This window comes from Alternaria alternata (genome assembly GCF_001642055.1).
Source record: "Alternaria alternata strain SRC1lrK2f unplaced genomic scaffold CC77scaffold_4, whole genome shotgun sequence".
NCBI classification, from domain to species: Eukaryota; Fungi; Ascomycota; class Dothideomycetes; order Pleosporales; family Pleosporaceae; genus Alternaria; species Alternaria alternata.
This window is the reverse complement of record NW_017306193.1, coordinates 29920-55775: the sequence shown is the minus strand read 5'-3', so window position 1 is coordinate 55775 and position 25856 is coordinate 29920. Positions and strand designations below refer to the sequence as shown.

Here is a 25856-nt window from a genome sequence, read left to right as displayed (position 1 = left end):
AGAATGATTCTCAGATTGTCCACTACTGTTTTTATTCGGGGCAGACGTTGTTTTCGACCAGGAAGTTATTGAGGGCGTCAATGCATCCGGCGCAGGGGCAGATCTGAGATGATTAGTAGATTGCCTTATGTACAAGAGGATCTGTAAAGATGGTAAATCACGTACCGAAGGAGCACCACCACCAACACAAGCCAGAACTGCGGGAACGGCACCTGGAACTGCGAGTGCTCCAGCAATACAGGCGCCAGCAGCGACTACAGCAGCGCAGTCAAAGAGACTGCAGTCGGCTTGCTGGGCAGCGAACGCAATGACGTTGGTCATCTCCTGGCTTTCGCGCTTGGCGATGGAGTTCGGGGAGGCGACGGCCAGGCCGGCGGCGAGTACAGAGACGGTGATGGTTGAGAAACGCATATTGACTGATTTGTAAGAGTGGTGTGTTTAGCGAAAGGCTGGTGAAGTAGTTTGATGTTATGATGATGGAGCTTGATGAGTCCTTTCAAGTCGAATTCTGGACATCCTTTATACTTGTTCTTCCTCGCCTCTCTCTCTATATTTCTGTTTCCCCGTCACCGCCTTATTTGATCGGTAAGCTCTTCCAGTCTTTCCAGGTGGATGTGTGGTTAACAAAGTCCTAACTTGGGTCACTGTCTCGGGGTTCGAGGTCTAGCATGAGGCTACTACCACATCTTCGTTCGTCGTCGTGCCCACTCAACGTCCTTCATTCACTCACCGCGCTGATTGAATAGCACTAATGATGCCTATACGATCTTTCTCGAATAGCAATGACGGTGGGGGTAAGCTGATCGCATAACAGGCGGAGGTTCGAGGCGTCGAGACACGAAGGCGATGTTCCGAACAATACCTTTGTGGGCGTAGTAGCTAGCATATGAATCTCAAGGGCAAAGTCTGCTGTGATGATTCGTCGTTTTCATGACCCCAAGAACCTTGGCATAGTGAATGCAGACATGATCTGCTGAGGTTACACAACAGTTAATATGGTTATATTGATGCGATCCGGTCAGACTGGTAGCAAAACCTTCTTCTGTACATCCTGTGTCTTACTTCGGCCTGCAGGAGAGGCACTCCTCGCCCCGAAGCGGCTGTGGTTAGGGAATGGGATACAGCGAGGTTGATCGCATACGCTGACTGACCACTGGTTCAAATTGTTGCTAGCATTAGGCGGTCAATGAAGATGAGCTGCTTACTTTATCTTGGCTTCCAGAGGGGCGGTCATTACGTACAAACTCTCCAGCCTTGACCTTGCTCTGGTTCGGTTACTGGCCTGTTCGACACTCTTGTCTCTCATACATTCGTACCGGATGCAATTTTGCTGTTACGTGCTTTGTCTGATTGTAGGTCGATGAGACTATAAGTTCTATTATCGGCACAATATACAGCAGGCTAAGGTAATGACAAACATGAATCTCACTAGTCGCCCAGACTTTCGTCAGTATGCAAAGGGAAGAGCCGTCCATATCTACTTTGCCGGGTACGAGGTGTAAGCAAATGCTAACGTGATCCGGTCGAGGAGTCATTGCTGCTGCATCTGTTGATTCAATAGCCCCACGTGTTCGGAATGTCGCGCACGTCGTATGGTCCGTTGGGCTCTGCGTCCTGCTCAGCAGAGTAAACAATATTGAAACATAAGACAGGCTGGCATACCACGCTCAGTTCACCGAAGACTAAGCAGGTTGCATGCGAAAAGCCGAAACACATGTCTTGACTCCAGTCAGAGTGCGCTTGATGAAGCCAAACAGAGACGACCACAGGAATGGACACCCCTGACGATTTGCTAGACATGGCCGTTCAACTCAGCCAATTGGCATCATCGTTATGCCGGACCTCTATGATGTGGTCATACAACTCCTTTTTTCGTTTTCTAACTGGAATCATAGTTGAGCAAACAATGACGGAGAGATGGGTTGTGATTATACAAGTTGTATATGAAACCGACCCCCTACTTTCAAAGTTGGCAAGATATGTCTTTTCACGAACTGCACGTGCGACATAAATCAAATTTTGTATGCGCACCTTTCAGGTTGTGCTGTTTTGAACGTTATTGTTGCAAGTACATACAAAGCCTCTTGGGACTAGGGCTATGCATACCAATGGACTTGATGAGGCATACCCGTTGGAGAATTTGATATAGTTCCAACTAAACCAATCTCTCGAGTTGCCATACGAGGGACTATCGGCGGTCAAGTTGAGGCATGTGAACAAAAGCTGTTCTGCACAAACTTGATATTGGTGAAGCGTAGAGACTTGTCCTAGTCCTCCCTTGAAATTTGGATCTCGATGGCTGCAGAACAACGCGAAAGATTTGGGCGCAAGTCTGAAATAGAAGAACATCTTTCTGAGAGGTCTTGAAGCTCGATAGAGGAAGGGTTCCCTGTGATGGCAAAAACAAAAAGAAAGGCGCTCCTATCGGCCATTACCCGGAAATGACCATCCCAAAAAAATCGTTTCAATTGCCTTCCGCCAGAATTGAACTGACGACCTCGTCATTACTAGTGACGCGCTCTACCACTGAGCTAGGAAGGCTTTGATGAAGAGTCAAGCATTTGAAACATTAATATATCGCGTCGTAGGCTTGCCGCTGGTTGGTGCTGCATCGGGGTGGCAGAACCTCACCTGATGCAATAGCAGGACCCGCTTAGCTTCGGATAGCAGCATCGCGCACCTTCCTGCTAGTGACTCAGTTGCGCAGTCGCTCTTAAAAAATGCAGAGGAGTCGCAGGGAGCGTAGTGTGATGGACGAAGAGTGTACTTGTCTTGTGGCGCCCCCTATGCCGTCATGCACCGTGCCTGCCTTGCTGTTTGTTAGGCATGTCATTCAAGACAGGGGGCCGCTAGCTATCGTTGAGGACTATTGCTTGTGGCTTCGTTTGGCCATAGCAATGGTTCAAGTCGGTTCACGGCAGCAACTGTATAGCCTTGCCGCGTCGAATTGTTTGCGAGCAAAAAACGCGCTCGACGAGCGTCGCACAGTCTGTTTGGCGCCTTGAGACGCGCTGGCGGTTTCAATTTCAAGGCGTATTGTATCGAACAAGGTCGATGATGGTCGCATTACAGTTGCCAGCGCATGACTTTGGTAAGACGCACCAAGCCTGGAACATGATGTAAACGAAGCACGGGGTAGGGCTCCGAGTGTTTTGTGGAGAAGCAGACGGAGTCTGGGGCGGGTGACGAGTTAAGCGCAAGCTCATTTCACATGCCACCGCAGCCAGGTCGCCAAGGCACCAAATTAAGAAAGCGAGCGATTTGAGCCTCTCCCGCTGATCGCGGTCCTTTCTTCCAGCACCCCTTCAAACACGCCTTTTCACTACACCGCGACACACCAACAAGACAGATTTACTGCCAGGCTCCGAATCCTGGCCTCGATTATCACCATTCCCGATATTCCAACACGACCATCTATGGGCTCTGCTTCCTTCGCCGTAACCACTTTCCTCCCCACCGTTCAGCTTACCGCAGTTGGCACCCTCTTTCCGTACAGCGCACTGAGCTCGGGTCTGAACAGGACGGACGCCTCTTTCGCATCGCTGGTTCGGCTAGGGGTAGGAGTTCCGCCGTGAATATTCGCGGCGGACTGTAGTATTGGTCTGCCCAAGACGGGCATTGGATGTGCGCGCAGTTCCCTCTGACAGGGGCGCAAATGCTAATCATGAGCAGAATTCGCGCGCAGCCTGAAGACTGACGAATTTATATCGTATTACCCCACCACTACCGCTGTCATGGTTTTCGCATTCGACCAGAACGATGCGCACCTTCCAGCCAATGCGCTGCCAAATCCCGAGCCTGCCGTGCCTGACGATGCCGACATGTTCGCACCTGGGAACATGGACATGAGCCCCCCGAACGTGCCCCTCCATGTGGGCACTCCGCCGATCAACATCGTCAGCCCTATGCCCAAGCGCGCAGTGCAGCCCGATCCCGAATGCAAGCAGCAGGGTCCGGACAAGTTGGATTTCGACGCTGTCATGAGGAAGGCCCAGAAGAACAAGAAAAAGAAGAAGAAGGGTCTGAAGGCAGGCTTACAGGCTACGAGTGTCACCCGGGGTTTCCACACTCCAGTCACGTCTGGTGGGGAAGAGTCGGATTATTCTCTGGCGACTACACCACGTTTTGGCCCTGTTCGCTCCGGACTCCCAAGCGTGACCAGCAGCCCAGCGCTCCGCCCCCAGTCCACGGCAGGAGGCATCAGCAACCTCAAAGCCCAACTCGAGGCGCTCAATCTAGGTCCGAGGAGCGACTCCCCCATGAAGGATTACCCAGGAAAGGGCGTGCCTATGAGCAGAGTCACGTCGCAGTTGTCGAGCAACACCAGCATGTCAGGCCGGGAAAGCGACAGTGATCGTACCGAGATGGAGAGCTATGAAATCGACCTCAACGCCGAAGACTTCAGCGTTGATACGCTCTCCAAAACCTCGACCATGTTGAACAATGGCATGGCGCGTAAGATGACGGCAGAAGACTTCGAGCCGTTGATGTGTCTGGGCAAGGGCAGCTATGGCACCGTCTTGTTGGTCAGGCAGCGCGCCACAGGCCGTCTTTTCGCGCAGAAGCAGTTCAAGAAGGCCTCCATCACTGTGCATAAGAAGCTCATAGAGCAGACCAAGACGGAGCGCAATGTTCTCGAGAGTGTGAACCGCCACCCATTCATCGTCAACTTTTACTATGCTTTCCAAGACCAGGAGAAGCTGTACCTCATCCTCGAGTATGCCCAGGGAGGCGAGCTGTTCCACCACCTCGAAGCCGAGCGCATGTTTTCTGAAGATGCAGCAGCCTTCTACATGGCCGAAATGGTGCTTGCGCTCGACCACCTTCACCGCACAGTCGGCGTCATCTACCGTGATTTAAAGCCAGAGAATTGCCTTCTAGATTCCGAGGGCCACCTGCTCCTCACCGACTTCGGCCTAAGCAAAGTCAGTCTTGATGAAGACAACCCCTGCCGCTCCTTCCTCGGCACCGTAGAGTACATGGCCCCGGAAGTAGTCCAAGGCCTCGAGTACGGCGCGGCAGTCGACTGGTGGTCCCTAGGTGCGCTTGGTTTCGACCTCCTCACCGGTGCTCCTCCCTTCACTGGTAACAACAACGCAAAGATCCAGGAAAAAATCGTAAAACAGAAACTTTCATTGCCTTATTACCTTAGCGCCGAAGCCAAAGACCTTCTCACCCGCCTTCTCCGTAAAGACCCGAAGAAACGCCTAGGATTCAACATGGCCAAGGACCTGCCCAACATTAAGAAACATAGATTTTTCCGCAAAATCGATTGGAAGAAGTTGGAGGCGAGGGAGTTGACACCGCCGATTCAACCACTTATCACAGACCCGGAGTTGGCAGAGAACTTTGCTCAGGACTTCACCGATCTTCCGCTGAGCCCTGTTCTGACAAAGAAGTTTGATGACTTGATGTTCGAAAGTCAGAGCCAGGCTTCTAGCAATCCTTTTGGTGGATTCAGCTTTGTGGCTAGCCAGAGTCTGTTGGATAGTGGAGAGTGGGGATACTAACTGGATGCAGAGGTTTGTCCAGTTGCATTGTTTCACCGTGTTGTGTATTTGGGTTTTGCATGTTGTTTACATTGTTGGAGAGAAAGAGTGTAATAGAGGGTTATTGCTTCGTCATGTTTCATTCGATGAGTATGTCATCACTACACAACAGCACACAAGTCACTTTCAATGGTTACTAGATAGAATTCTTTTCTCGTAGGCTGAATAAACCATCTCCTTCCAACTCCATGCTCGTGCCGTCATCGGTATCATGCGCAAGTATTCATACAGACTGTAAACCAAGTGGGAATCGTAAAACCGAAAGAAAAGCCATTGCAGCTCTCCGCTGTCAGCACAATAGTGTTTGCATCTAGGAAGTAGGAGCGGCAGCAGCAGCGTAGGAGTCTGCGCTCTTCTCGCTCTGACCCTGGGCGGGCTTCTCGCTGCTCTCGGCGGTAGCGGCAGCACCCTCCTCACCAGCAGGCTTCTGCTTTTTAAGGTCTGCCAAATGCCTGGCCTCGTTGTGGACGTCCATGACAGTCTTGTTTCCCTGGTCGTAGAAAGCACGAAGCTTCTGTCCAGTGGGTGTAGATGCGGCCTTGTCAAAGTAGCTGGTCATCATGTTGAAGGCAGCGTAGCCCTTGTTTGTTACGCCCAGCTTCTGGTCGACGACTTGCGCCTTCTGTGTAGCCTGGGTCTTTTGGTCGAAGTTGTTGAGGATGTTCATGAACTTGGTGCTGTAGCCGTTTTGCTTGTCTGCTGCAAGAGCCTTCTCGATGGCCTTGTCGGAGATGGCATAGCCGTGGGCGAGGTACTCGGCGATGATGCGTGCGCGGGGCTTCTGCTCCTGCTCGATGTGGTGGTCGCCGTCCTTGGCGTCTTCGGCGGCGGCAGACTTCTCGCCGGCAATCTCGTCGAGGCTCTTAGCTGATGTGACCTGGACCGAGTTGTGTCCAAGCTGGGTGTTGTCGAGGAGAAGGGCGGTCTTGGCGGCAGCGGCCTTCTCAAACGTGACGGAGGCTGACTGTGTGTCGTCGCCCGAAGGCTTCACGCTGAGCGACTGAATCTTTCCGCAGAAGGAAAAGAAGCTCTTGATCTCATCCTCGCTGGTCTTGGTGGAGATGTTCTCGACGTTGACGGTGGCAGCCATGTTGACGTATATGTAGGGTGGGGTGGTTTGAGAGAATTGGGTGGTAAGGGTATAGTAGTTGAGAAGAGTGCAATGATTCTATGAGTGATGTAGTAGACTACGTGTTGGAGACAGGGTCTATTTGTAGTGGTCGAGGGGTGTAAGAAGCCAGTTCAGGGAGGGGCGCAGCCTGGCAACGCATGGGCTGATGACGTCGCGCGGGGCGGTGCTAGTGGCGTCTAGATGCCCACGCTCTAGGGCTGGCGGGAAGCTTCACGAAGCGCTGCTTGGGCTGTCTTGCATGTGAATGCCTACCACCACTGGTTGCTTCTTCACACACACAACTGACTGCGCATGTCGTGGCTACATGCCATCTATACACGAGTACTCTCAGGGGCACCTGTCTCTAACAGTCCATTAAGAAGTAAATCCTTGGGTTTAGAGACGCAATTAGGGGTGGGATGTGAGGCACTGCACTACTCGAGCGTATAGAGAGCATAAATCCAGCATTGGTATGCACTCGCACGTCAGGACCCTATGTAGATATGAACCTGATGGGGACGTGATGCCTACCGTGACGCTCCATTGCTCCACCAAACCTCGGCTTTAGCAACGTCATAGCTCCGTCTTCTCAAAACATCTTCCATGAGCTCCACCAGCTGCCAACTCACACAACAGTCGCATAGCGCCTGCATCATTCACAATGGCTTCCAGACTGCTTCCCGCGTCGCCACGATTAGCGCAGTCATGTCTGCGTCGCACGCGACATCTAGCACCGACCGTATCTCGACTCCCACAGCGCCGCTACATCTCCGCATACGGCTACGAACAAGCCAAAGCCCTCACTTTCTCAGACTATGGCGAGCCTCCAGCAGTGCTCTCTCTTCACGGTCATTCCATCTCGCCACCACATAGCAACTACATGACGCTGCGCTTCCTCGCTTCGCCCATCAATCCCGCCGACATCAACCAGATCCAAGGTGTATACCCTTCCAAGCCAACCTTCACAACAAACTTGGGCACCCCCAACCCAATTGCTGTCGCTGGAAACGAAGGTGTGGCAGAAATCATAGCACTTGGCGAGGGTGTCAAGAAAGAAGGCTTCAAAAAGGGCGACTGGGTCTTTATGAAAGGTCCTGGCTTCGGTACATGGCGAACACATGCAAGCGCCACGACCAACGATGTCGTCAAACTCGATGACCAGATGCGTGAAGGAATTACCGCTATTCAGGCCGGCACCGTATCCATAAACCCATGCACAGCATACCGCATGCTGCGCGACTTCACAACCCTCTCCGAAGGCGACTGGTTCATACAGAATGGTGCAAATTCGGGTGTCGGCCGCGCAGCTATCCAGCTAGGCAAGAAATGGGGTCACAAGAGCATCAATGTGATTCGTAGCCGGGAAGACAAGAGCAAAGAAGAAGCCATGAAGAAAGAACTGCAAGATCTAGGTGCAGACGTCGTAATCACAGATGCAGAATTGCAGTCTCAGGGCATAAAAGACCAGGCCAAGGAATGGACCAACGGCGGCCGCGCGCCTATACGCCTGGCTCTCAACTGCGTGAACGGCAAGGCAGCCACCGCCATGGCTAAGCTGCTTTCCTCGTCCTCACACTTCGTTACCTATGGCGCCATGTCTAAGCAACCCTTGACCATTCCTGCTTCCATGCTCATCTTCAAGGACATCCATTTCCACGGCTTTTGGGTGAGCAGATGGGCAGAGAAACATCCAGAGGAGAAACAGAAGACTGTTGCTGACGTGCTGGATATGACAAGAAAGGGCGAGTTCAAGGATACGCCTGTTGATGAGATCAAGTGGGAATGGGATACCAAGGGCGAAGAATTGATAGGAAAGGTGAAGGATACACTGGAGGGGTACAGGGATGGCAAGGGCATTTTTGTGTTCGGTAAGACGTAAATTATATACCCTTCCAAATAAGAGGCATACATTTCACGGCGTATATACGTCTAGCTATTGAAAACTGTGAAGTTATGATCTATTTTAGATGTTCTTACTGCAAGAAAACCCTCGAACCGTTATTAGGCAAAGGCGCCCTGAATAGCACAAATGGTCGTTCCCTCCGATCCGTGCCAGGGTAAAAGGCCGAGCTGAAGGCAAGCTGGTTGTCGGTAAAGTAAAGGTAACCATCGCTTCCGACAGACACTGTATAAATTAACCTCGTTCAGTATGAGCAGTATCAAGAAGGACTCACTGGTATCCACCCAACTAATCCTTGGGTCCCTCACAAACAGCGTCATAGACGCGTTCATCGGGTTGTGAAACCCGATTTCATTTTGCTCCATATCTATTACGAGTGAACAAAGTCAGTGTATATCTCACATGCAGTTTTTACAGGGATACTTACTACCCGCATAGATGAAGCCATTGGTGTCCGTCTCAAATCCATCACTAACACCCCTTTCTCCCTTGTTGTTCACGGCACCCAGCGCCAAGAGCTCAGAAGCTTGACTGCGGTCCCGTAGGCGCTCAGTAGGGATACTGTACAATGTGCGTCCACCAACGGGGCCAAAGTACAAGTATTCACCATCAGCTGACAAGGCGATACCATCGCTACCCAACGGTACAGTGGTAAGCGGTTGACCAGGACCGGGAATGTAGTAAAGCGGTTGACCCCAGACATATGGAACGAACCCCCTCTCAGCCCTCGTCTCCTTTGCACCATCGAGGTGGCGCCAGCTCTCGCCTGTGCCTAGATCTACGATGATGATTCCATTGCGGCCTTCAGACGATGAGTCGGTGATGTAGGCTACTCCTTTGCCAGAAGCAGAGACGGAAGGTCGCAAGTCGAAGCGGACATCATTTAGGTACGAGTCTGGGAATGCTACCGTGGGTGGGAAGACTATAGTCTGAATCACTGTGTCAGACTCAATGTCTACTCCAACAAGCTTGGGACCGCCAGGAGACGCATTGACTAATGTACCATCTTCAGTCAATGCGCGTCCCGTATCTAAGATCCATAGGCGATCTTGGGGATCCAAGACTACGCTCTGTACGCCGATGAGGTAATTCTGGTAGTTTGCACCAGTCGGCGGAGTTGTTGTGTAGTTGATAGCTCCATTTGGCGGGTTGTTAATCTCCACGCTAGGATAGGGTGTCTCGGTGCCGTTAGTCGTGAGCTCTGCCACGGCATACTTGTTATTGGTACCCGTATTTGTGTTATTAGCATCTAGGCCTGCCGGATAGTTCGAGAACTTGCGGCCGCCTTTCGATACGGTGATTCCTTTGCTTTGTGTTAGTGGCCATAAATTTGCAACGCTGCCAGAGTGCATTGGTACCGGTAGGCCATTGGTCGTTGTACAGATGCACAATCTCAAGAGCTGGGCCAGCGACACCGGGATCAGAGCGAATGCGCTGTGCACCGGATAGTGCAGGAAGCAAAGTGCTCAACGTCAATACAAGAGGGGACAACATCATGGACGCGACAAGATTCTGTTGACATGTAACGACCACGGCACAACGCCTGACAGGCAGTATATATAGCCTCGGAGCATCCAAGCGCGAACTGCAAACATTACCTCAGACGGTACCTGGACATCTGGGCATTGCTAGTCTTCACGTCATGTACATGTCAGGTACCAGGATAAAATCGAGCAACTACCTAGGTATGGATGATCTTTGAGGCTGCATATAGGGAAGCTACCCGCTTACGGCTCAGGATCGACGGTGCATTTCCCCGCTTTTGTGATGCAATACCATTTGGCGCACCAGCACTTCGTGAGCGGAAAGAGTGCCGTGGTTGACATGGATCCTTGCGGATTGGAAAGGTCTTTAATTCTCTCTATTTCACGATCCTTTCCACGATAATGTTTAGCCAACCCACTCTTGCACAACTTCTTTCAAAGATGTACTACCAGCAGCTCCGCTCCAAACATGCGATTGCTCACTGTCTCCTGATTCTGCTATGGTATCGACAGCCAGAGCAGTAACCTTCAATTCCCCATCATTGAAATCGACTTTGATATCCTTGGTGAGCTTCGTGCCTTTCTTACTGTCCTTAGTTCGAATCGAGAGCCGTGGATCCTGGGTTCTCGTTTGCGCGCGTGAAGCATACTCACCCTTCAGAAGTCTATGCGCAATATGCAGGGAGAGAATCCAGTCGAGATATGACTTCAACTCTGTAACACTATCAAACTTGTGTTGCTGGAACAATCCGATATCGGAAGTCAAAGTGGATGGAAGTGTAAGCTTGTGCTCTGTGCCAAAAGTCGGTTGACCGATGATCGTGCGTGTGACAACGATGAGATTTTCCGGCTGTGCACTGTTGGAGGTGGGGAGGGTCAATGTAGCTTTCCCATCGAAAGGCTTCATGAAAATTTCGAGCAGCTGGTCGGTTGCAGACAGACCCTTTCTTGACGTCGTTTTTAGGCTCTCTACGAGGTTCGCCCAGGATGTCTCACGCGTGGTCTCCAGTGTCGCATCAAGGCCTGCACCCTTCAGAGTCTTTGTGACCAAATCGAGGTAAGCATAGAGTGAGTCAACACCAGCGATGTGGTTAAGTATTGCGAGAAGCGTACGCAGTAGAGGCGGTGGTAGCTTCTCCCGTGTCTGGCCGGTCAATGGAGGTGGAAGCTGCGATCTCCGGTGTAGACGCATGCTGTGCTCATGAGCGAGGAGCAAGCGAAGCGCTTCAGCGATATTGCGAGCGAGCCAGTCGTGCTCATGACCTTCGTTGCTCGCTATAGGATCGTCTCGAGGTATGCAATCAATGAGCAACTTTCGGTCCTGGAATGCACTACCCATTTGGGGCGCATCTATGTGGATGACTGAGTCCCGAAATGCGACACCATACGCCAAGAGCTGCCTCGTCTCCAAGCTCATTTCATAATACAGTTCTTCCTCGAGTAGGGAGTCACGCGCAAGTTGAATTGACTTCTCGAGAGACCGGGTTGCAAAATCGCCGTCGACAGGGATTTGTGATGTACCTGTAATCTTGCCGTCGATGCTGACTCGCACGCGAAATGTTTTAGGCTTCAACGCAAGAGCTGGATCTAGTATGATACTTCCATCTTTGTCCATCTGGAGAGGTGCGAATCCACGGGCCTTGAAATGGTCGCTAGCTAGAATGTCGTCAGCTCAAATTCAGCATGCGAGTTAATAAGCAGTCCATACCTTCGGGAAGTCCATATCGCACAGCAAAAGGCGCATGGCGCACGTTCTGGCGTAGTCGCTGAATGGGCCACCCTTTGTCAGAGACGGACACAATCTCATGCCAGTATTTTGTCTCGCGGCGTATCTCTTTCTCCAGGTGTTTTGCGGCCTTTAGTATCTCGTCTACCGACGAATCCAGTGCTCCCATGCGTGCGCCTTGAGCCGCTGCCTCTTGCTTGGATGCCAGGTCTTGGAGACGGTGCTGTTCTTCCACTTTACGAGTACGGTGTTCATGGTTCTCCTTGCTGATGCCGAAGGAGCCGAGTGGTATGCCCTGGTTCAGGCCTTGATCGCGAAAAGTAGGGCTGAAAAAGTTCAGGCTGCGCTTGTTGGGGTCTTGAGAGAGTACGAGCGAGACGAGATCGAGCGCGTTGGTAGCAGCGAACTTGGCCCATCTATCTTTGGTCAGTCGTTGCATTCGGTATGAAGCATTCGCATCGAGACGTACTCCAGATGGCTGTACATTTCCTGTCCTGCCTTGAAGACCTTCTCCAGCTGTTCCTGTCGAGATGGCACTTCCTTGTCCTTCTTCTCGTCCTTTGCTCCTTCCTCAGCATCGGCTGGTACATGTTTGCCCGCGTCGATGTCTTCTTGGAGCGACTGTTCCGTGATGTTGCGCAAATGTCCCCGTTCACTGGCTAGCTGCTCGATCTTGAACAGCAAATCGTCCTGCGTCAGCTCCTCCTTCTTTGGGGCTGGCCATGGGCGCAGGGCCACGTTGTTGAGTGAGTCCATGGCGGTTGCGACGAGGTAAACACGGCGGGATAGCTGGGTTGAAGTTGCGTTGCTGTGGTTTGTCCGACGCGGTGGGCCCTTGCATAAAAGGCGTAGCTCTCAGTAGCGGCCGTTGTAGATCCCCGCTTATCGATTGTAGCTTCACCCTACAACCCACGAATCTCGCGCGTTGCACACGCAATCGGCAGGCAAAAGCAAAGTATCCGTCAAATCGTACGGCGGCTTACAAGCAGCTCTCGGGCGTTAGTCTGCCCTTGTGCGGGGACGACACGGTGTCACATGTGCATGGCCCCTTCCCACTCCAGCCACTAACGGCCGTCTCCGATAACCTTAGAAGCTTGGACAAGCAGCTTGTACACTGACAACTCACGGCTCACTGTTCCCTTCACTCTTCTCCATTCCCTTTCATCAATCGAGACATCTTCAACATGACTACACGATACCGCGTGGAATGTAAGTCAGAAACACTGCATTGTGCCCAAGAGGTCGGCATAGAGATAAGCACGCTAACTTGATGGCTTCCCGTGTGGCAGATGCCCTGAAAGTGTGTATAAAACACAATGACTCAACTTCCATTTTCAAGAGACTGACACGTTTTGAAGACCCACAGGAGAGATCAACTCGTGAGTACCTCGTGTTGCATGACTGACATGTCCGGCTAATGCATGATACAGATAGAGTGGATTAAGGTATTGCTCTATCAACTTGAAAGACGATGCTGGACGACGTCTAATGCCATTCCAGGGCCTTCTAGCTGTACCTTTTGTCTTGCACTCGCATCCCACGGCGGTATTCGAGCCCAATGACGAGTCAGTCGAGCACCAAGCGAGCATTGCCCAACGGCGGTATGCAGAGATCTTACGAGACGTTGAGGAGATCATCAACGACCACAGTATGCTGCGACCTCAGGCGGGCTCATACGGCCTGCGACAGACTTTCGGGGCTAATCCAATGCAGTTCAGCACCAGAAGGACGGCAAACCTGACAGATCAAAGCTGAAGCTTCTCGTTCCAACAGTAGCGAATTTCTTCACGTCCCTAGCGCTGCACGACGCTTTCATCTGGCAAGATCAAAGGCGTTTCATCAGCCACCGACGATTCGTCCCCCCTTCTTTCAACGACGTGCGTCTAGTTCTCAATACAGCTCAAGTGATGAGTCTCATCCGTAATGGCCCACTTGAACTCGTGACCTTTGACGGAGATGTCACGTTGTATGACGATGGCAAGGACTTGACAGAAGACAATCCCATCATTCCGAAGATACTGGATCTCATGCGCCGCGGATCAAAGATCGGCATCGTTACAGCTGCGGGGTATACAGAGGCAAAACCTTACTACGGCAGACTGTATGGACTCCTGGACGCTATTCAGGCTTCTGACCTGCCTCTGGAAGCTCGGCAGAATCTCATCATCATGGGCGGCGAGAGCAACTTTTGCTTCAAATTCGACGAGAACAGTCCAGTCCTGCTGCGCCTGATTCCCAGGGAGGAATGGCTGCTCAAGGAGATGCTCTCGTGGCACGAATCGGACATCAAAGACTTGCTTGATCTGGCAGAAGCGTCTCTAAGGGACACGGTTAGGAACTTCCGTATGGAGGCAGATATCGTCCGGAAGGAAAGAGCAGTAGGCATTGTACCCAAGGGCGGGCACAAGTTCTGCCGCGAGACGCTCGAAGAGACGGTTTTGATCGTGCAGAAGATACTTGTAGGTCTTGAGTAGATGCGCAATGTTTACGATACTAACTTTGCTAGGAAATATCTGAAGTCGGCCAGCGCCTCCCATTCTGCGCCTTCAACGGTGGCAACGACGTGTTTGTCGACATTGGAGACAAGTCATGGGGTGTTCTAGCCTGCCAGCGAATCTTTGGGGGGATTGAAGGGAGCAAAACGCTGCATGTAGGAGACCAGTTCTTGAGTGCTGGAGCAAACGACTTTAAGGCGCGATTGGCGTGTACGACGGCGTGGATCGCGAATCCGCAAGAGACGTGCCAGCTGCTCGATGAGATTACCGAGTTGGACGAGGTGCACCAGCGCAAGACAAGATGAAGGCGTGCATGATCAGGTTGTGCATGGCAATGACATCAGAATGCTCCGGAAGCTACGGCAATAGGGGCAGGCAGGTTGCGCGGCAGGTTGACTTTTGCAGGGCATATGGCTACAGCATGTGTTTGATGCGTGTCGGCGAGGAAGCGACCGGCGCCTAGATAGCCGTTGAAGAGGATTGATAAAGGGTGCCAATAAATAGATATGCGGAGGCAGATGGCGACATACACGATGTGCGCTCGGAACGGCTCTTCTGCAGTATGCCCTGACCCTGACCCTGACTCGGGCGGGCGACCCACAGCATTCTCTGGTACACAGTCGCGCTAGAAGGCCGTCGGTGACGCGGAAAAGGCACGCCTTCACTCGCAGCTGCACGACGGTTTTTTGACGCGCGTGTGTTTCGTGAGCGTCTTGTTTTTTCCGTGTGTTTGAGGGCCAGGACGGGCTGGGGTTCTGGGGAAGGTTCGAGGCTGACCCGCCGCATCCGCTGCGCCTCTCGTGTCGTGCAAGGCGCTGATCCCTGCTAACCGTCGTGTAATCCCTGGCCCGTACTCCGCTTCACGAAAGCACCTCCTGAGCTTCCACCCGCCTGCGGCTTCTGCGACCCTCTCTCATCTATTGCCGCGTCGCTCCCAGCCCTCAATTGCCTCCACTCCAGCTCAACCCGCGTCGGTCTGCCACACATCGCAATCTGCCATACGAGCGTGTAAACAAGACATCGCAATGGGCTCCAACAAGTTCTCTTTCAAGCCACTGACGCTTGCGCCCATCAACTTCTCTCTGACCGAGGGCACTTCGATACCTGCGCCGCTCGACAGCCCGCCCGACTCACCCCGTCCTCCCACGCCCGGCAAAGGTCCGCTGTCGTCGCACCCCACCCCAAAGTCACCCGGCTCGCCGCCGCAAACAGAGTCGCCGCCCCCAGGCAAAGCGTCCGAGGACTCGACGGCCAGCCCACAACTGCAGCAGACCCGCACTAGCGATGCGACCAGCACCATGTCGCCCACGAGCCCTTCGAACAAGCGGCCTGCATCCGTCCGCAAGTTCCTCGGCATTCGCACGCTATCGTCAAACGACAGTCTGAAGTCGGAGAGGCCAGGCTCGCCAGCCACAATAAACAGCCAGGCACCGAGTCTGAACAGGCGGAAGAGCGGCAGCTGGTTCGGCAAGAGAAAGACGTTCGCCGTCGGGTCAGTGCCAGAGGGACACGCCGACCCGACAACCTACTCGAATGGCCGCACCGTCTCTCAACCGTCCGTACCCGCCGCGCAGGCACCCAAGCCGAAGGGTCCGCCGCCCCCAGCGCTGCCTGGCCTCAGCTCCTTTGGTGTCAACGAAGACACGCTGAGTCTCGGTGCCGACGACATGTTCAAAAACATCGGAAAGGCCGACGTGCCAAAGTCGACAAGGTGGTAGAAGGAAGGAGGCATGGCATTAGTAATGGGGGCATGTTCATGATGCATTTCTAATGGGTTTCGAGTTTAATGTCCTTATCGTTATACCTTTCATGGGCCACAGGTTGGAGTTTTGAAAAGCTGTGGCATCGTTATTTTTTGGCTTGCATGTGCACAACGATACCCCAGTCGATACAGTATAGCGATGAAGTGGCACGTATGAGTGCGTCCGAGATGAGATCTTGTGACGACTGGGGACGACGATGGGTTTGGTGGCCTTCTATTATTCTGGCTTTACATATCACACTCTGCTAGCGTTCACTTCAACGATGGATGTTTGGCCGCGGCGTCTTGTACCGCCGGCCACTATAAATACACATTCTTATTTACCACAGACGACTCTGCGCCTTGTGTTGAAACTAAATCAGACGTCAACAAGGCAGGATACGTACCCCACGTGGCGCGGACCACGCGCGTTGCTGCGGTGGGCTAGCGCGAAACCCTGATCACAACAAACATTGCATATGCGGGAACGGGTGCATCAACACCAACCCTTATCGCAACCGGTCGACAGCCGTAGCCAACTGCCAAGTAGCATAACGGCGAACAATTGCAGCACAATTGCGACGACATAACATATCATGGCCGACCCGGGAATGTTCTCGGTGCGCCGTCAGGTGAGCCCCCCCCCATGTCACAGCCTTACCCCCTCTTGTCGCATCTCCTAACCACACGCGCAGACTTTAGGACCAGTAAACAACAACTCGTCTGCGATTCCAATGCCAGCCTCAGCCATGAAGCGCTCAAGCTCTATCAACAACATGAACCAGCCTCAATTCCCTCCCAACCACGCGCGATCGAAAAGCGGGAGTAGAATGTCCCTCGCGCCTGGCCGTCCGAGCCAGCCCCTCTTTCCACGCTCATCCTCCGGTACAGACCTCGCCCAGGGCTTCCAGTCGGTACATCGCAACTCCACAAGCAATTTCGGCGCGAGCAGTGCGCGCAAGAGTTTTGCGCCCGGCGCCTCTATCTTCCAAACGCCTGCGCCGCCTTCAGGACCCAACTTCGAACAGAGCGCACAGCGGAGGAGCAGCGTGTTCAAGTCGCGGACTTCTCATGTGTCTGGACAGTCCGGCGTAAAGCAGTCTTTCTTCCAAACGGCGCCCATGCCCTCCGTCCCTCCAACGGACCCCCGACGACTCAAAGACGCAAGCACCCGCCAGCACATGGCGCAGGAGCTGCTCGAATACCTGACACAGAACAACTTTGAGATGGAGTCCAAGCATGTCCTCTCAGCAAAAGCCATGACTTCGCCCACGCAGAAGGACTTCAACTGCATGTTCCAATGGCTCTACAACCGAATCGACCCCAGCTACCGCTTTCAGAAATCCATTGACCAGGAGGTGCCAGTACTATTGAAGCAGATGCGCTACCCTTTTGAAAAGTCCATCATGAAATCTCAGATCGCCGCTGTTGGTGGAAACAACTGGTACACCTTCTTAGGTCTGTTGCACTGGATGATGCAGTTGGCGCGTTTGATGCAAGCATACGAGGCCGGTACCTACGACGATGCGTGCTTTGAGGCCGGTTTCGATGTCTCTGGAGACCGCATCATCTTCGACTTTCTGTCGGACGCTTACAGCACTTGGCTATCAGCAGAAGATGACGACGACGACGAAGAAGCACAACAGAAGCATATGGAGCCTCACATCAGGACCATGGCTGCCAAGTTCGATGCCGCAAACGCACAGCATCACGAGCAAGTCAGCCTTTTAGAGGCCGAGCACAAGTACCTCCAAGACCAGATCGAAGAGCTAGGAAAGTCCGGCCCTAGGATCCAGAAGCTCGAGGAGCAGATTCGCATCCTAGAAGAAGACCGCGTCAAGTTTGAAAACTACAACAACTCTATGGAAGGAAAGGTCAAGAAGTACACTGATCGCTGCTCGTTCCTGGAAAAGTCGATTGACGAGATTGAAGCAGAACTTGAAGCATCAGAGAAGGAACAGCAAGAGCTACAAGCTATCATTGACGGTCGAGGCATGACCATTGCGGATATTGACCGCATGGCAAATGAAAGAGACCGCCTTGATACTTCTCTCCAGGCAACAACAGTGCGACTGGAAGAGTCAAAGAAACGGGTTGCAGAAAAGGAAATCGCTGCGTCTCGCAAACTGGATGAACTCGAACAAACCATTGAACGATACAACAATCTAGGATATCAGATTGGTGTGATTCCCTCTACAGCGGTCAACGCCAAGGGTCAAGACTACGAGCTTGTCCTCACCATCACGGATGGCCCCAACTTCTCAGGATCGCAAATGGGTGGCTCGTCGCAAGATGCATCAGACCGCCTTCTCCACGATGCAGGCACAGGGTACTCACCCGCGCATCTTCTCAACCTGGACCTCCGCGGCACAGTGAAGGCCAACATAATCGCACTCCGCAAAGAGATTGCTGAACGACGCAATCAAGCTTTGGAAGCCGACATGAACAACCACGACCTCTTAGACAAAATCAAAGAAGCCATGGACGACAAACAAGCAGAAGTCGAAGCCCTAGGCCATCGCGTAGCACAAGCAGAAGAAGAGCTAGAGAAGTTACGCGAGATTACGAATACGCAAAAGAGTCAATCTGACGCACAGATCGAGCGCATGGAAAAAGAACTGGGTCGTATGCGCAGCGGACTAGGAGAAAGCGTGCAGCTGATGGTGCAAAGAGAAATGGCTGTCAATATCGAGTAAGTTTTGGACCCATGCACTTTTACAGGTGACCCTGAACGATAACTAACTGTGTACACCAGGTACGAACAACTTCAGCTCCGCGCTAATGCTCTCCGTGAAGAACTCCATACGGAAATTGAGCGCATGCTTGACGACATTGTGCGCTTCAAACTTCACGTACAAAAGAGTTTGGAAGAGTACGAGCAGTTCATTGCCGATGAGGTGGAGCGTAGCTGTGAGGAGCAGGATATGCTTGCCGAGGATGAGGACGAAGAGATGGCTGAGGAGGCGTAAAGCACACGGCGTAAAGCATACTATGCGTGATGAGAGCGATGGATAACGAGCTGACAATGAGCTTACGATGGTGTTCTTGGTGTTGGAATTTCGTTGTTGTATAAGACGGCTTGTCCAGTACGATTTCAACGTTGGGCGTTTGCAAGGGTTATTTTGGGGGTTGTGTTTACGGATACCTTTCTGAGATACCTCTTGTCTTTTTGCTTACCCAATTTTGAGTTTATTGTTTATATATATATCATGTATCTGATCTTGATCGTCGTCTGCTCGTCTTCATGGTATGGATGGATGCTTGTATGGCCCTCCTTGCTTCCTGTATAGCTACTGGGTATCTAAAGTCTTGTTTCATCAACGGCCCATTTACTACCCAGCCATCAATCCCCTCCCGCTCGTCATCATCATATTGCTCAGCAACTCAACTTGACTCTTGAGCCCAGCCATCTCTATGGACTTTTCTTTGACCTCCTTCGTCTTCTCCGTAAGTAGTCGCTTCAATTCCGCATTCTCGCGCCTAAGTTGATTGACTTCCATCTCAACCACCTCAGGGGGAGTTGCTGGTGGTGGTGGTGGGGGACGGTCGCCGAGCGTGGGATCAATACGCAAGTCTTTCCGAGTGGGCGGGAAGGGCACCGAGAGCCTGGGGGCGTGAACAGTGGGCTGCTGGTATGTATTTAGTGGTTGCTGCATGTGTCGGTGGTTGAGCGGGTTTGCGCCGGTTCTACTACTTTGGGTGGTGTCGTGTGCTTCGGATTCAGCGTCGTCGTCTGAGCTGTTGAGACCATCACCGACTTGTTGACCGGCTGCCTTTCTCGCTCTCTTTATCTGCGCTCGTATATTGTATACGTCGCGCTTAAAGATGTGTATACCGGGCAGCCTCGCTTGCAAGACATCCACAGTCCTCCCAACGCCTCGGTCGCGGCCCTGGTTTGGTTCACCCTTGCGTAGCATCTCTTGTTCGACTATCTTCCACACAAGACCCCCACGTTCGAGACTGTGTTGTGGCTTCCTCGGTGCCTGTACAGACGTGCTTTCCACATCCTGGTCGCCATCGGCTTCGGCATCCGCGTCGTCGAGAGTGTCCTTGATGTCCGAGAGGCTCAACCTGGCGAGCTCCTCCTTGGCCGTGACGCCTCCCACGCCGATGCGCCCACCAACAACTCCCCATGTCCTCTTCCGCTGTACGGCCCATCCCGCACTTTGACGTCCAGGGTGGTTGTGTTGCGCTTCGCCCACACGCAGCAGCCACGTGCCGTCGTGTTGCCTCCTGCCCTCGATCCACATCTTGCACCCCGTCTTGTAGCTGACCCTGTTCTTCCTGACCCTCGTCTCAGCTGTGAGCTTGTGTGTGTTCTTGGGCTGTCCATAGCAGACACAGGCGAGCTTGATGCGGGACCGGTTCTTAGCCGTGGTATTGATGGACAGGGCGTAGCCGTTCTGCGCGGCGTGCGACTGGGCATAGTCGTGCAGTGCTTGCCATGAAGCGTGGACTGAGCTGGAGGGTGGGAGCATAGCAAACTGACTGTCGGCCGCTTCGTTGCTGCCCGGCGGCAGTGCTGCCGTGTTCTGGCCGCCCACATAGCAGGTTTTGGGCGTGTCGTCTGGGGAGTAGCTGTCTTCGCGCTGTTGGCCGTGGCTGTTCATACTCGCGGCTTGTTGCGCGTCGGTCGTCGTGGGCTCGCAATAGGCTGCCATGCTGCTCTGTTGGCTTGCACCATGGCGATGCGACGCTGCAAAGCCATCGTACGCTGGCTGGGCGGTCGCGATTGCGTTGCCGTGACTATACGCACACGCGCGATCGAGGTTGTGATGGCGGCTGAAGGTGGCTGCCATGGTCGGCTTGATATGGAGCAAGCTCTTGCTACGTTCCGAATCACTTCAGCCGCGGGCCTTCGGCGCTGCTGTGCAGCTTGTCCGTCATCTGCGCACGTCGTGAATTTCCTCGAGATATGAGCAATATGCCTTTGGTCAGTGCTACCATACATGGGCCGAAGCATCGAGCCTCACATGTATCCATTCTTGGTACGTCGCCCTGTGCCCATCAGCCGATTGGACGGCCCATCGGGACTTTGCGCATCAAGGTTGCTGTCACGACACAGCAAAGCAAATATCATTGCAACATCAATTCACCACTACTCAAGTCGGTCTGGAAGCATTCAACGTGTTTTCTCTCGTCTTCATGATTTTCTTATGCCTCAACATAGGTCCAAATAGCTCTATTTCCTCATAGTAACGTTCACCCACATGTCCTTGATTTCCCAGAGCCCGAGGGAGTTGAATATCTTCCACGGCTCCAATGGATTGGCCAATGATAGATCAAAGTGTCTCAACAATTCAAAGACGCACTTGTGTATCTCGATCAACGCAACGTTGCGTCCCAAGCAGAGCCATCGACCGTAGCCAAAGATCATATCGTTAGTCTTTGTCATCCGGGCTAAGCGTGCCTTCTCGCCCGCATCGCTCGTGTCAATGAGCCAGCGCTCGGGACGAAATGTGCCGCAATCCTCGCCGTAAAGGGAGCGGTTGTTACGATGCATTGTCCAGGCTGAGTAGCCTATCAAAGTCCCACCGGGGATGAAGTGTTCCTTGTTGTTAATGGTCACGACGTCTCCTTCATCTGGCGTAACCTTTGAGAAGAGATTGGCGACGGGCGGATGCATCTAAGAGCATATCGTCAGTGCATGTTGACACAATGGCTAATGCTAGTGGAAAGAGAATCAGACTTACCCGCATCCCTTCCCGAACAACAGCTCCCAGGTACGGCAGTCGGCGCACTTCTGCATCGGAGATGATACCGGGAGATGCAGGCGCCGTGCCAGCCTTGACTGACTCATCTATCTCGGCCTGGAGCTTCGCATACACACGTGGATGGCTCATGACATAGAGCAGGATAGCCCGAATAGCAGCAGCCGTAGTGTCAGAGCCAGCGAGAATCTGCTCGAACACCTCTTGAACTAAGCATGAGTGGTCAGTCAACGCTCAGGCATCTCAGATCATAGCCTTCAGGGCCACCTACAGAGATCATTTCCAGAGAGACCGTGACGAACGAATGACGCGAACATATCAGACTTGTCATCAGTTGACTTCGTCATCCTAGAGTTGACTATCTTTCGTGCTTGAGCCATCATGCTACCGAAGCCATTGGCGTCCTTTTCCGATGGACTGATGGCAGGTCCGATGATAGGCGTATCTCTGAGCCAGGCTATACCCATTGCAAAGGCCGTGTTGCCAATTTTCAGACCTTCTTCGCTCGACTTCAGGTAATTCTGGAGATCCTTGTCGGCTTTCAGGTCACCAAATGCTTGTCCAAGGCCAACATGACTGATAACATCTAATGTGAAGAAGGGTATCTTCTCGGCTAGATCCATCGGTTTAGATTGTTCTACTGATGCTGTTGGTACTGCATACTTGTGCACCAAGTCCACAAGTTCTTTGACATGAAGATCGATTGAGGGCTCCAGCGTTGGGTTTTCTTTACCAGAGTACTGCAGCGTGTTAGCTGGTGTGCAATCTAACCACTAATCCAGCTTGTAATTGCAGCGGGTGGGCGAATTCATCACTCAAGTTGTCATCCACGTACCCCAGATGTCATCTTCTTGCGTCTTGCGTCATGGCTATCGTTGTCGCAATCTGTAAAGACATTGTCTTTTCCCGTCTCAAATCGAGCACAATGGTAGTACCAAGATGACCTCGCATACGGTGAACGCACCGCATTGATCCGTGCCCAAAATTCTGGGTCCGATGTTATGAGATGGTTGGGTGCAACCCTAGCAATCGGCCCTACAGAAGCATTAGCATCGGGTCATGTAGCAATCCTCCCTTCCTGATACGCACCGTACTTCTCGCACACGTCGCCGTAGTACCTAGGAGATTGGCCGCTGATAACAGCTCTGGAATGCCACAACCAAGAGAATCCCGTCGTCCTAAAAGGTGCGCGTACCAAGTCAGTCCATATCTCACCTGCGATTGGTACATGGACGCCTTTTACCTAGGTCCCGCGAAATGTCTCAGACGCAAGTACTGTCGTATGCGGCCGACAGCAAAGAACGCCACAGCGACAAATGCGATGGCGTACAGACGCCGGGAGACATTGTCGAAAGCTGATTCGGACGGAATGGTTTCCATGGCTTGCTTGGAGTGGAGCTAGAGGGCAAGGGTTCAAGGTCGCAGACGATGAACAGGTCTCATGAAAGTCGTTCCTACAAGTGGGGTATCCCTCACTGAAGGCGCGTGCGGCGTTGTGTACTATGTAGCTAGCGGAGAGAGCGCACCGCTGCAGGCTTATATTGGATAATCGTTGGTCAGTTTGATCGGTCAACAATTGACTGGTTGCTTGGAAAAGATGCGGAGCATGCAGCGGCATGGTACCCAGAGCCGTGAGTTACTAATAGCTAGGTGCGCCCCACCAGCAAACGACAGCTATGGCGGAAGCCACGACGACATTTGGGACCCATGTCCGTTCTTTATCGAGAGTAGTGAGAATCTGAGTAGTTTGCAAGCGCCATGGCACGTCAGGATTGCTGGCGCTAGTGTCGTGTTGTTGATTTTCCGGGTTCCCTTGCTGAATGAGTGCACAAGCCGAGTTGGCGAAATACCGCCGCAGTACTGTACTGCAGCGACAAGCCTTGTCCTTCATAGAGCAAAGCTTACGCATTGATGGCTACCGTAGTCAATCGATGATGGGCGACGTGAGGGGAAGTATCCATGTACGAACTGCATGTGAGACGTATACTGACTTCGTGCCACCCTGTCTAGATTGCACTACAGCGGATCACTCTGCGGAAACAACCCCGGTCCAAAAACCGTGTTGCAGCTCGGAAAGTCCAATATGCACGAGACACCCGCGATCTAGGTCCACAGCCACGTTTTCTGATCTGTGTGCACATTTGGGTGGATACAGCACTTCGGATGTCAGAGCCCTTCTGTTCTAGCTTTGCGGAGAGAGTCATCTTGCCCGTCCTTCCGCCCTGCCATTTTCTGCCTGACAGTATCCGCCGTTCTAGACAATTCTCCAATTGCGAAAAACCTCATCCTGAATTTGGCTGTTCCTCTATCCATAATAATTGCATTTTGAGAGTCATCACAAGGCGTTGGAGCATTTACAGGCGTTCGCTTATCAGATTGTCCCAGTTCGTTCCGGGCCGTTACTGCACGATTGAGGCTCAGTCGCGGCTACCAACCCTTGACATTCCTCGGGCAGTTTTCATTCGGTTTCATACTCAAGTCGATTGACAAAATTGAACAAAATCTCAGCGATGGCAGACTTTGGAAAGGGTAAAGAGAGACAAAGAGAGGGTGGGCCAGCAACACCGGCAGTTGATAGTCTCACAGCTGGGGACGGCTCCACAGGCGTCGAGTCCGAAACAGCTGCACCTGCCCTACCGTCGACAAATCCTTCTGCCTCGGCAGGCGCACCACAAGATTCAGAACGAGCACCTGCTGCATCAACAAACTCAATAGAACTTCCTTCAGAGACCGTACAAGGACCCGCACCAACTGCTCAGCTCGTGAATCCACTTGTTTTAGTTGTAAGTATACCAGGACTTTTCTTACAGCCAGACTATTTCCTCGAAATCCAAGCGCCACAAAGTACTCCTTGCCATTTAGCATTACATCGAGCATCATCTAACGTTAGCAGGATAGTACAGATGACACAGACTCGGCTCTGGGCGACGATGATGCCATTAGTGACACAACATCCATCGCATCGTCTATCCACAAAGGACGCTTCGAAAACGGACGCCGATACCATAAGTATCGTGAGGGCGAAAACGATTATTGGGGTCCCAACGACGAAGTTCAGAACGACCAGCTTGATATTGCACACCACATGTTCCTCATTCTGCTTGACCAGAAACTACATTTAGCGCCTATCAAAGACCCGAAGAGGGTCTTGGATCTAGGGTGCGGTACGGGAATCTGGTGTATGGACATGGCCGATGGTTTGTCTCTTCCAGTCCCTTATTTTACCAGAGACGATCCCAAAGATACACCTATCCTGACAATATGACTAACTCCATCTATAGAGTACCCTGGCGCCGAGATCCTTGGCGTTGACCTCTCCCCCATTCAACCCCAGTTCACTCCTCCGAACTGCAAGTTTGAGATAGATGATGTCACTCTTCCTTGGACGTACTCGCAGTCCTTTGACTTCATCAATATCCGCTCCCTGTATGGCTCGATCGGCGATTGGCCCGCGCTCTACACGCAATGCTATGACAATCTCGAATCAGGCGGCTACCTCCACGAACTGGAAATGAGCATCCAATTCAAATCCGACGATGGCACACTGACGAAAGATCACGTCTTGTCCACTTGGAGCGATCTCTTCCATGAGGCATCAGAGCGTTTTGGTAAATCCTTCTACGAGGTTTGGAATCTATCGACATATATCCGTAACGCGGGATTCGTGGACGTTGAGGAAAGAGTGTACAAAGTCCCTGTCAACGGATGGCCGGCAGATCCTCATATGAAGGAGTTGGGAAGATGGAATTTGTTGCATATTACTCAGGGAGCTGAGGGATGGGGATTGTATCTGCTGACAAAGGTCATGGGCTGGTCAGTGCAAGAAGCTCAAATTTTCTTTGCCAAGTTCAGGGCTGGAGTCAAGGAGAGGAAAGTACATGCGTATTTCGAGGTCGTGGTAATACACGCAAGGAAACCTTAGTGAGCAAGGGGACGTCTGAAAGGTGAGTGGTGGAGCTTATACGCCTAAAGCTATTGTTGGCAAGGCATAGATATGTAATACCCAAGGATCGTACAGAACACTGTTGTTTGGAGAATCGGTGTTATCGTGATGCGTTGTTCAATTAATGTATTGCTTTAAGCCAGGGTATACGCATAGGGGATATCAATCTGAACCAAAAATCTACCTTGCCTCCGTT

At 52.3% G+C, this 25856-nt stretch overlaps 13 protein-coding genes and 1 non-coding gene across 14 annotated transcripts; 6 read left to right on the top strand and 8 right to left on the bottom strand.

Annotated features, from left to right (window-relative positions):
- Nucleotides 1-31: 31 nt before the first annotated feature.
- Nucleotides 32-411, bottom strand: CC77DRAFT_1005824 (hypothetical protein; the record flags this gene model as incomplete). The annotated part of the gene is made up of 2 exons (XM_018523376.1): nucleotides 32-103; nucleotides 166-411. The coding sequence occupies 2 exons, from the start codon at nucleotides 409-411 to the stop codon at nucleotides 32-34; spliced, it is 318 nt and encodes a 105-aa protein (XP_018388984.1).
- Nucleotides 412-1893: 1482 nt separating this feature from the next.
- CC77DRAFT_612348 (hypothetical protein) lies at nucleotides 1894-2527 on the bottom strand. The gene is made up of 2 exons (XM_018532445.1): nucleotides 2107-2527; nucleotides 1894-2044 (listed from the first exon to the last, which is right to left on the bottom strand). Exons 1-2 carry the CDS (start codon nucleotides 2347-2349, stop codon nucleotides 1988-1990), a joined length of 300 nt encoding a protein of 99 aa, XP_018388983.1. The 5' UTR covers nucleotides 2350-2527; the 3' UTR covers nucleotides 1894-1987.
- On the bottom strand, nucleotides 2470-2541 carry CC77DRAFT_t16. The gene has a single exon. It is a non-coding gene; the product is annotated as a tRNA-Thr (tRNA).
- Nucleotides 2542-3446: 905 nt separating this feature from the next.
- Nucleotides 3447-5795, top strand: CC77DRAFT_612289 (serine/threonine-protein kinase-like protein psk1). The gene is made up of 2 exons (XM_018532444.1): nucleotides 3447-3624; nucleotides 3673-5795. The coding sequence occupies exon 2, from the start codon at nucleotides 3735-3737 to the stop codon at nucleotides 5508-5510; it is 1776 nt and encodes a 591-aa protein (XP_018388982.1). The 5' UTR covers nucleotides 3447-3624; nucleotides 3673-3734; the 3' UTR covers nucleotides 5511-5795.
- CC77DRAFT_612273 (RNA-binding protein Vip1) lies at nucleotides 5686-6817 on the bottom strand. Its single transcript, XM_018532443.1, has one exon. The coding sequence runs from the start codon at nucleotides 6637-6639 to the stop codon at nucleotides 5860-5862; it is 780 nt and encodes a 259-aa protein (XP_018388981.1). The 5' UTR covers nucleotides 6640-6817; the 3' UTR covers nucleotides 5686-5859.
- Nucleotides 6818-6936: 119 nt separating this feature from the next.
- On the top strand, nucleotides 6937-8539 carry CC77DRAFT_982294 (NAD(P)-binding protein; the record flags this gene model as incomplete). The annotated part of the gene is made up of 1 exon (XM_018536111.1): nucleotides 6937-8539. Exon 1 carries the CDS (start codon nucleotides 7322-7324, stop codon nucleotides 8537-8539), a length of 1218 nt encoding a protein of 405 aa, XP_018388980.1. The 5' UTR covers nucleotides 6937-7321.
- A 47-nt stretch (nucleotides 8540-8586) lies between these two features.
- CC77DRAFT_612223 (major royal jelly protein) lies at nucleotides 8587-10413 on the bottom strand. Its single transcript, XM_018532441.1, has 4 exons — nucleotides 9919-10413; nucleotides 8988-9863; nucleotides 8835-8927; nucleotides 8587-8785 (listed from the first exon to the last, which is right to left on the bottom strand). Exons 1-4 carry the CDS (start codon nucleotides 10055-10057, stop codon nucleotides 8634-8636), a joined length of 1260 nt encoding a protein of 419 aa, XP_018388979.1. The 5' UTR covers nucleotides 10058-10413; the 3' UTR covers nucleotides 8587-8633.
- CC77DRAFT_612252 (hypothetical protein) lies at nucleotides 10158-12815 on the bottom strand. Its single transcript, XM_018532442.1, has 3 exons — nucleotides 12240-12815; nucleotides 11753-12186; nucleotides 10158-11700 (listed from the first exon to the last, which is right to left on the bottom strand). The coding sequence occupies exons 1-3, from the start codon at nucleotides 12524-12526 to the stop codon at nucleotides 10451-10453; spliced, it is 1971 nt and encodes a 656-aa protein (XP_018388978.1). The 5' UTR covers nucleotides 12527-12815; the 3' UTR covers nucleotides 10158-10450.
- Nucleotides 12816-12826: 11 nt separating this feature from the next.
- Nucleotides 12827-14647, top strand: CC77DRAFT_611878 (IMP-specific 5'-nucleotidase 1). Its single transcript, XM_018532439.1, has 6 exons — nucleotides 12827-13070; nucleotides 13129-13149; nucleotides 13201-13215; nucleotides 13271-13418; nucleotides 13484-14229; nucleotides 14277-14647. Exons 1-6 carry the CDS (start codon nucleotides 13041-13043, stop codon nucleotides 14568-14570), a joined length of 1254 nt encoding a protein of 417 aa, XP_018388977.1. The 5' UTR covers nucleotides 12827-13040; the 3' UTR covers nucleotides 14571-14647.
- Nucleotides 14648-14930: 283 nt separating this feature from the next.
- CC77DRAFT_612079 (hypothetical protein) lies at nucleotides 14931-16376 on the top strand. Its single transcript, XM_018532440.1, has one exon. The coding sequence runs from the start codon at nucleotides 15291-15293 to the stop codon at nucleotides 15981-15983; it is 693 nt and encodes a 230-aa protein (XP_018388976.1). The 5' UTR covers nucleotides 14931-15290; the 3' UTR covers nucleotides 15984-16376.
- A 1-nt stretch (nucleotide 16377) lies between these two features.
- CC77DRAFT_611814 (HEC/Ndc80p family protein-like protein) lies at nucleotides 16378-19271 on the top strand. Its single transcript, XM_018532438.1, has 3 exons — nucleotides 16378-16638; nucleotides 16702-18698; nucleotides 18762-19271. Exons 1-3 carry the CDS (start codon nucleotides 16603-16605, stop codon nucleotides 18973-18975), a joined length of 2247 nt encoding a protein of 748 aa, XP_018388975.1. The 5' UTR covers nucleotides 16378-16602; the 3' UTR covers nucleotides 18976-19271.
- CC77DRAFT_1017208 (hypothetical protein) lies at nucleotides 18896-20955 on the bottom strand. The gene has a single exon (XM_018524358.1). The coding sequence runs from the start codon at nucleotides 20803-20805 to the stop codon at nucleotides 19339-19341; it is 1467 nt and encodes a 488-aa protein (XP_018388974.1). The 5' UTR covers nucleotides 20806-20955; the 3' UTR covers nucleotides 18896-19338.
- A 152-nt stretch (nucleotides 20956-21107) lies between these two features.
- Nucleotides 21108-23320, bottom strand: CC77DRAFT_1017207 (pisatin demethylase). Its single transcript, XM_018524357.1, has 6 exons — nucleotides 22961-23320; nucleotides 22807-22895; nucleotides 22553-22752; nucleotides 21989-22457; nucleotides 21700-21926; nucleotides 21108-21632 (listed from the first exon to the last, which is right to left on the bottom strand). Exons 1-6 carry the CDS (start codon nucleotides 23095-23097, stop codon nucleotides 21189-21191), a joined length of 1566 nt encoding a protein of 521 aa, XP_018388973.1. The 5' UTR covers nucleotides 23098-23320; the 3' UTR covers nucleotides 21108-21188.
- A 745-nt stretch (nucleotides 23321-24065) lies between these two features.
- Nucleotides 24066-25757, top strand: CC77DRAFT_611781 (S-adenosyl-L-methionine-dependent methyltransferase). The gene is made up of 3 exons (XM_018532437.1): nucleotides 24066-24500; nucleotides 24611-24914; nucleotides 24999-25757. The coding sequence occupies exons 1-3, from the start codon at nucleotides 24228-24230 to the stop codon at nucleotides 25637-25639; spliced, it is 1218 nt and encodes a 405-aa protein (XP_018388972.1). The 5' UTR covers nucleotides 24066-24227; the 3' UTR covers nucleotides 25640-25757.
- Nucleotides 25758-25856: the final 99 nt, after the last annotated feature.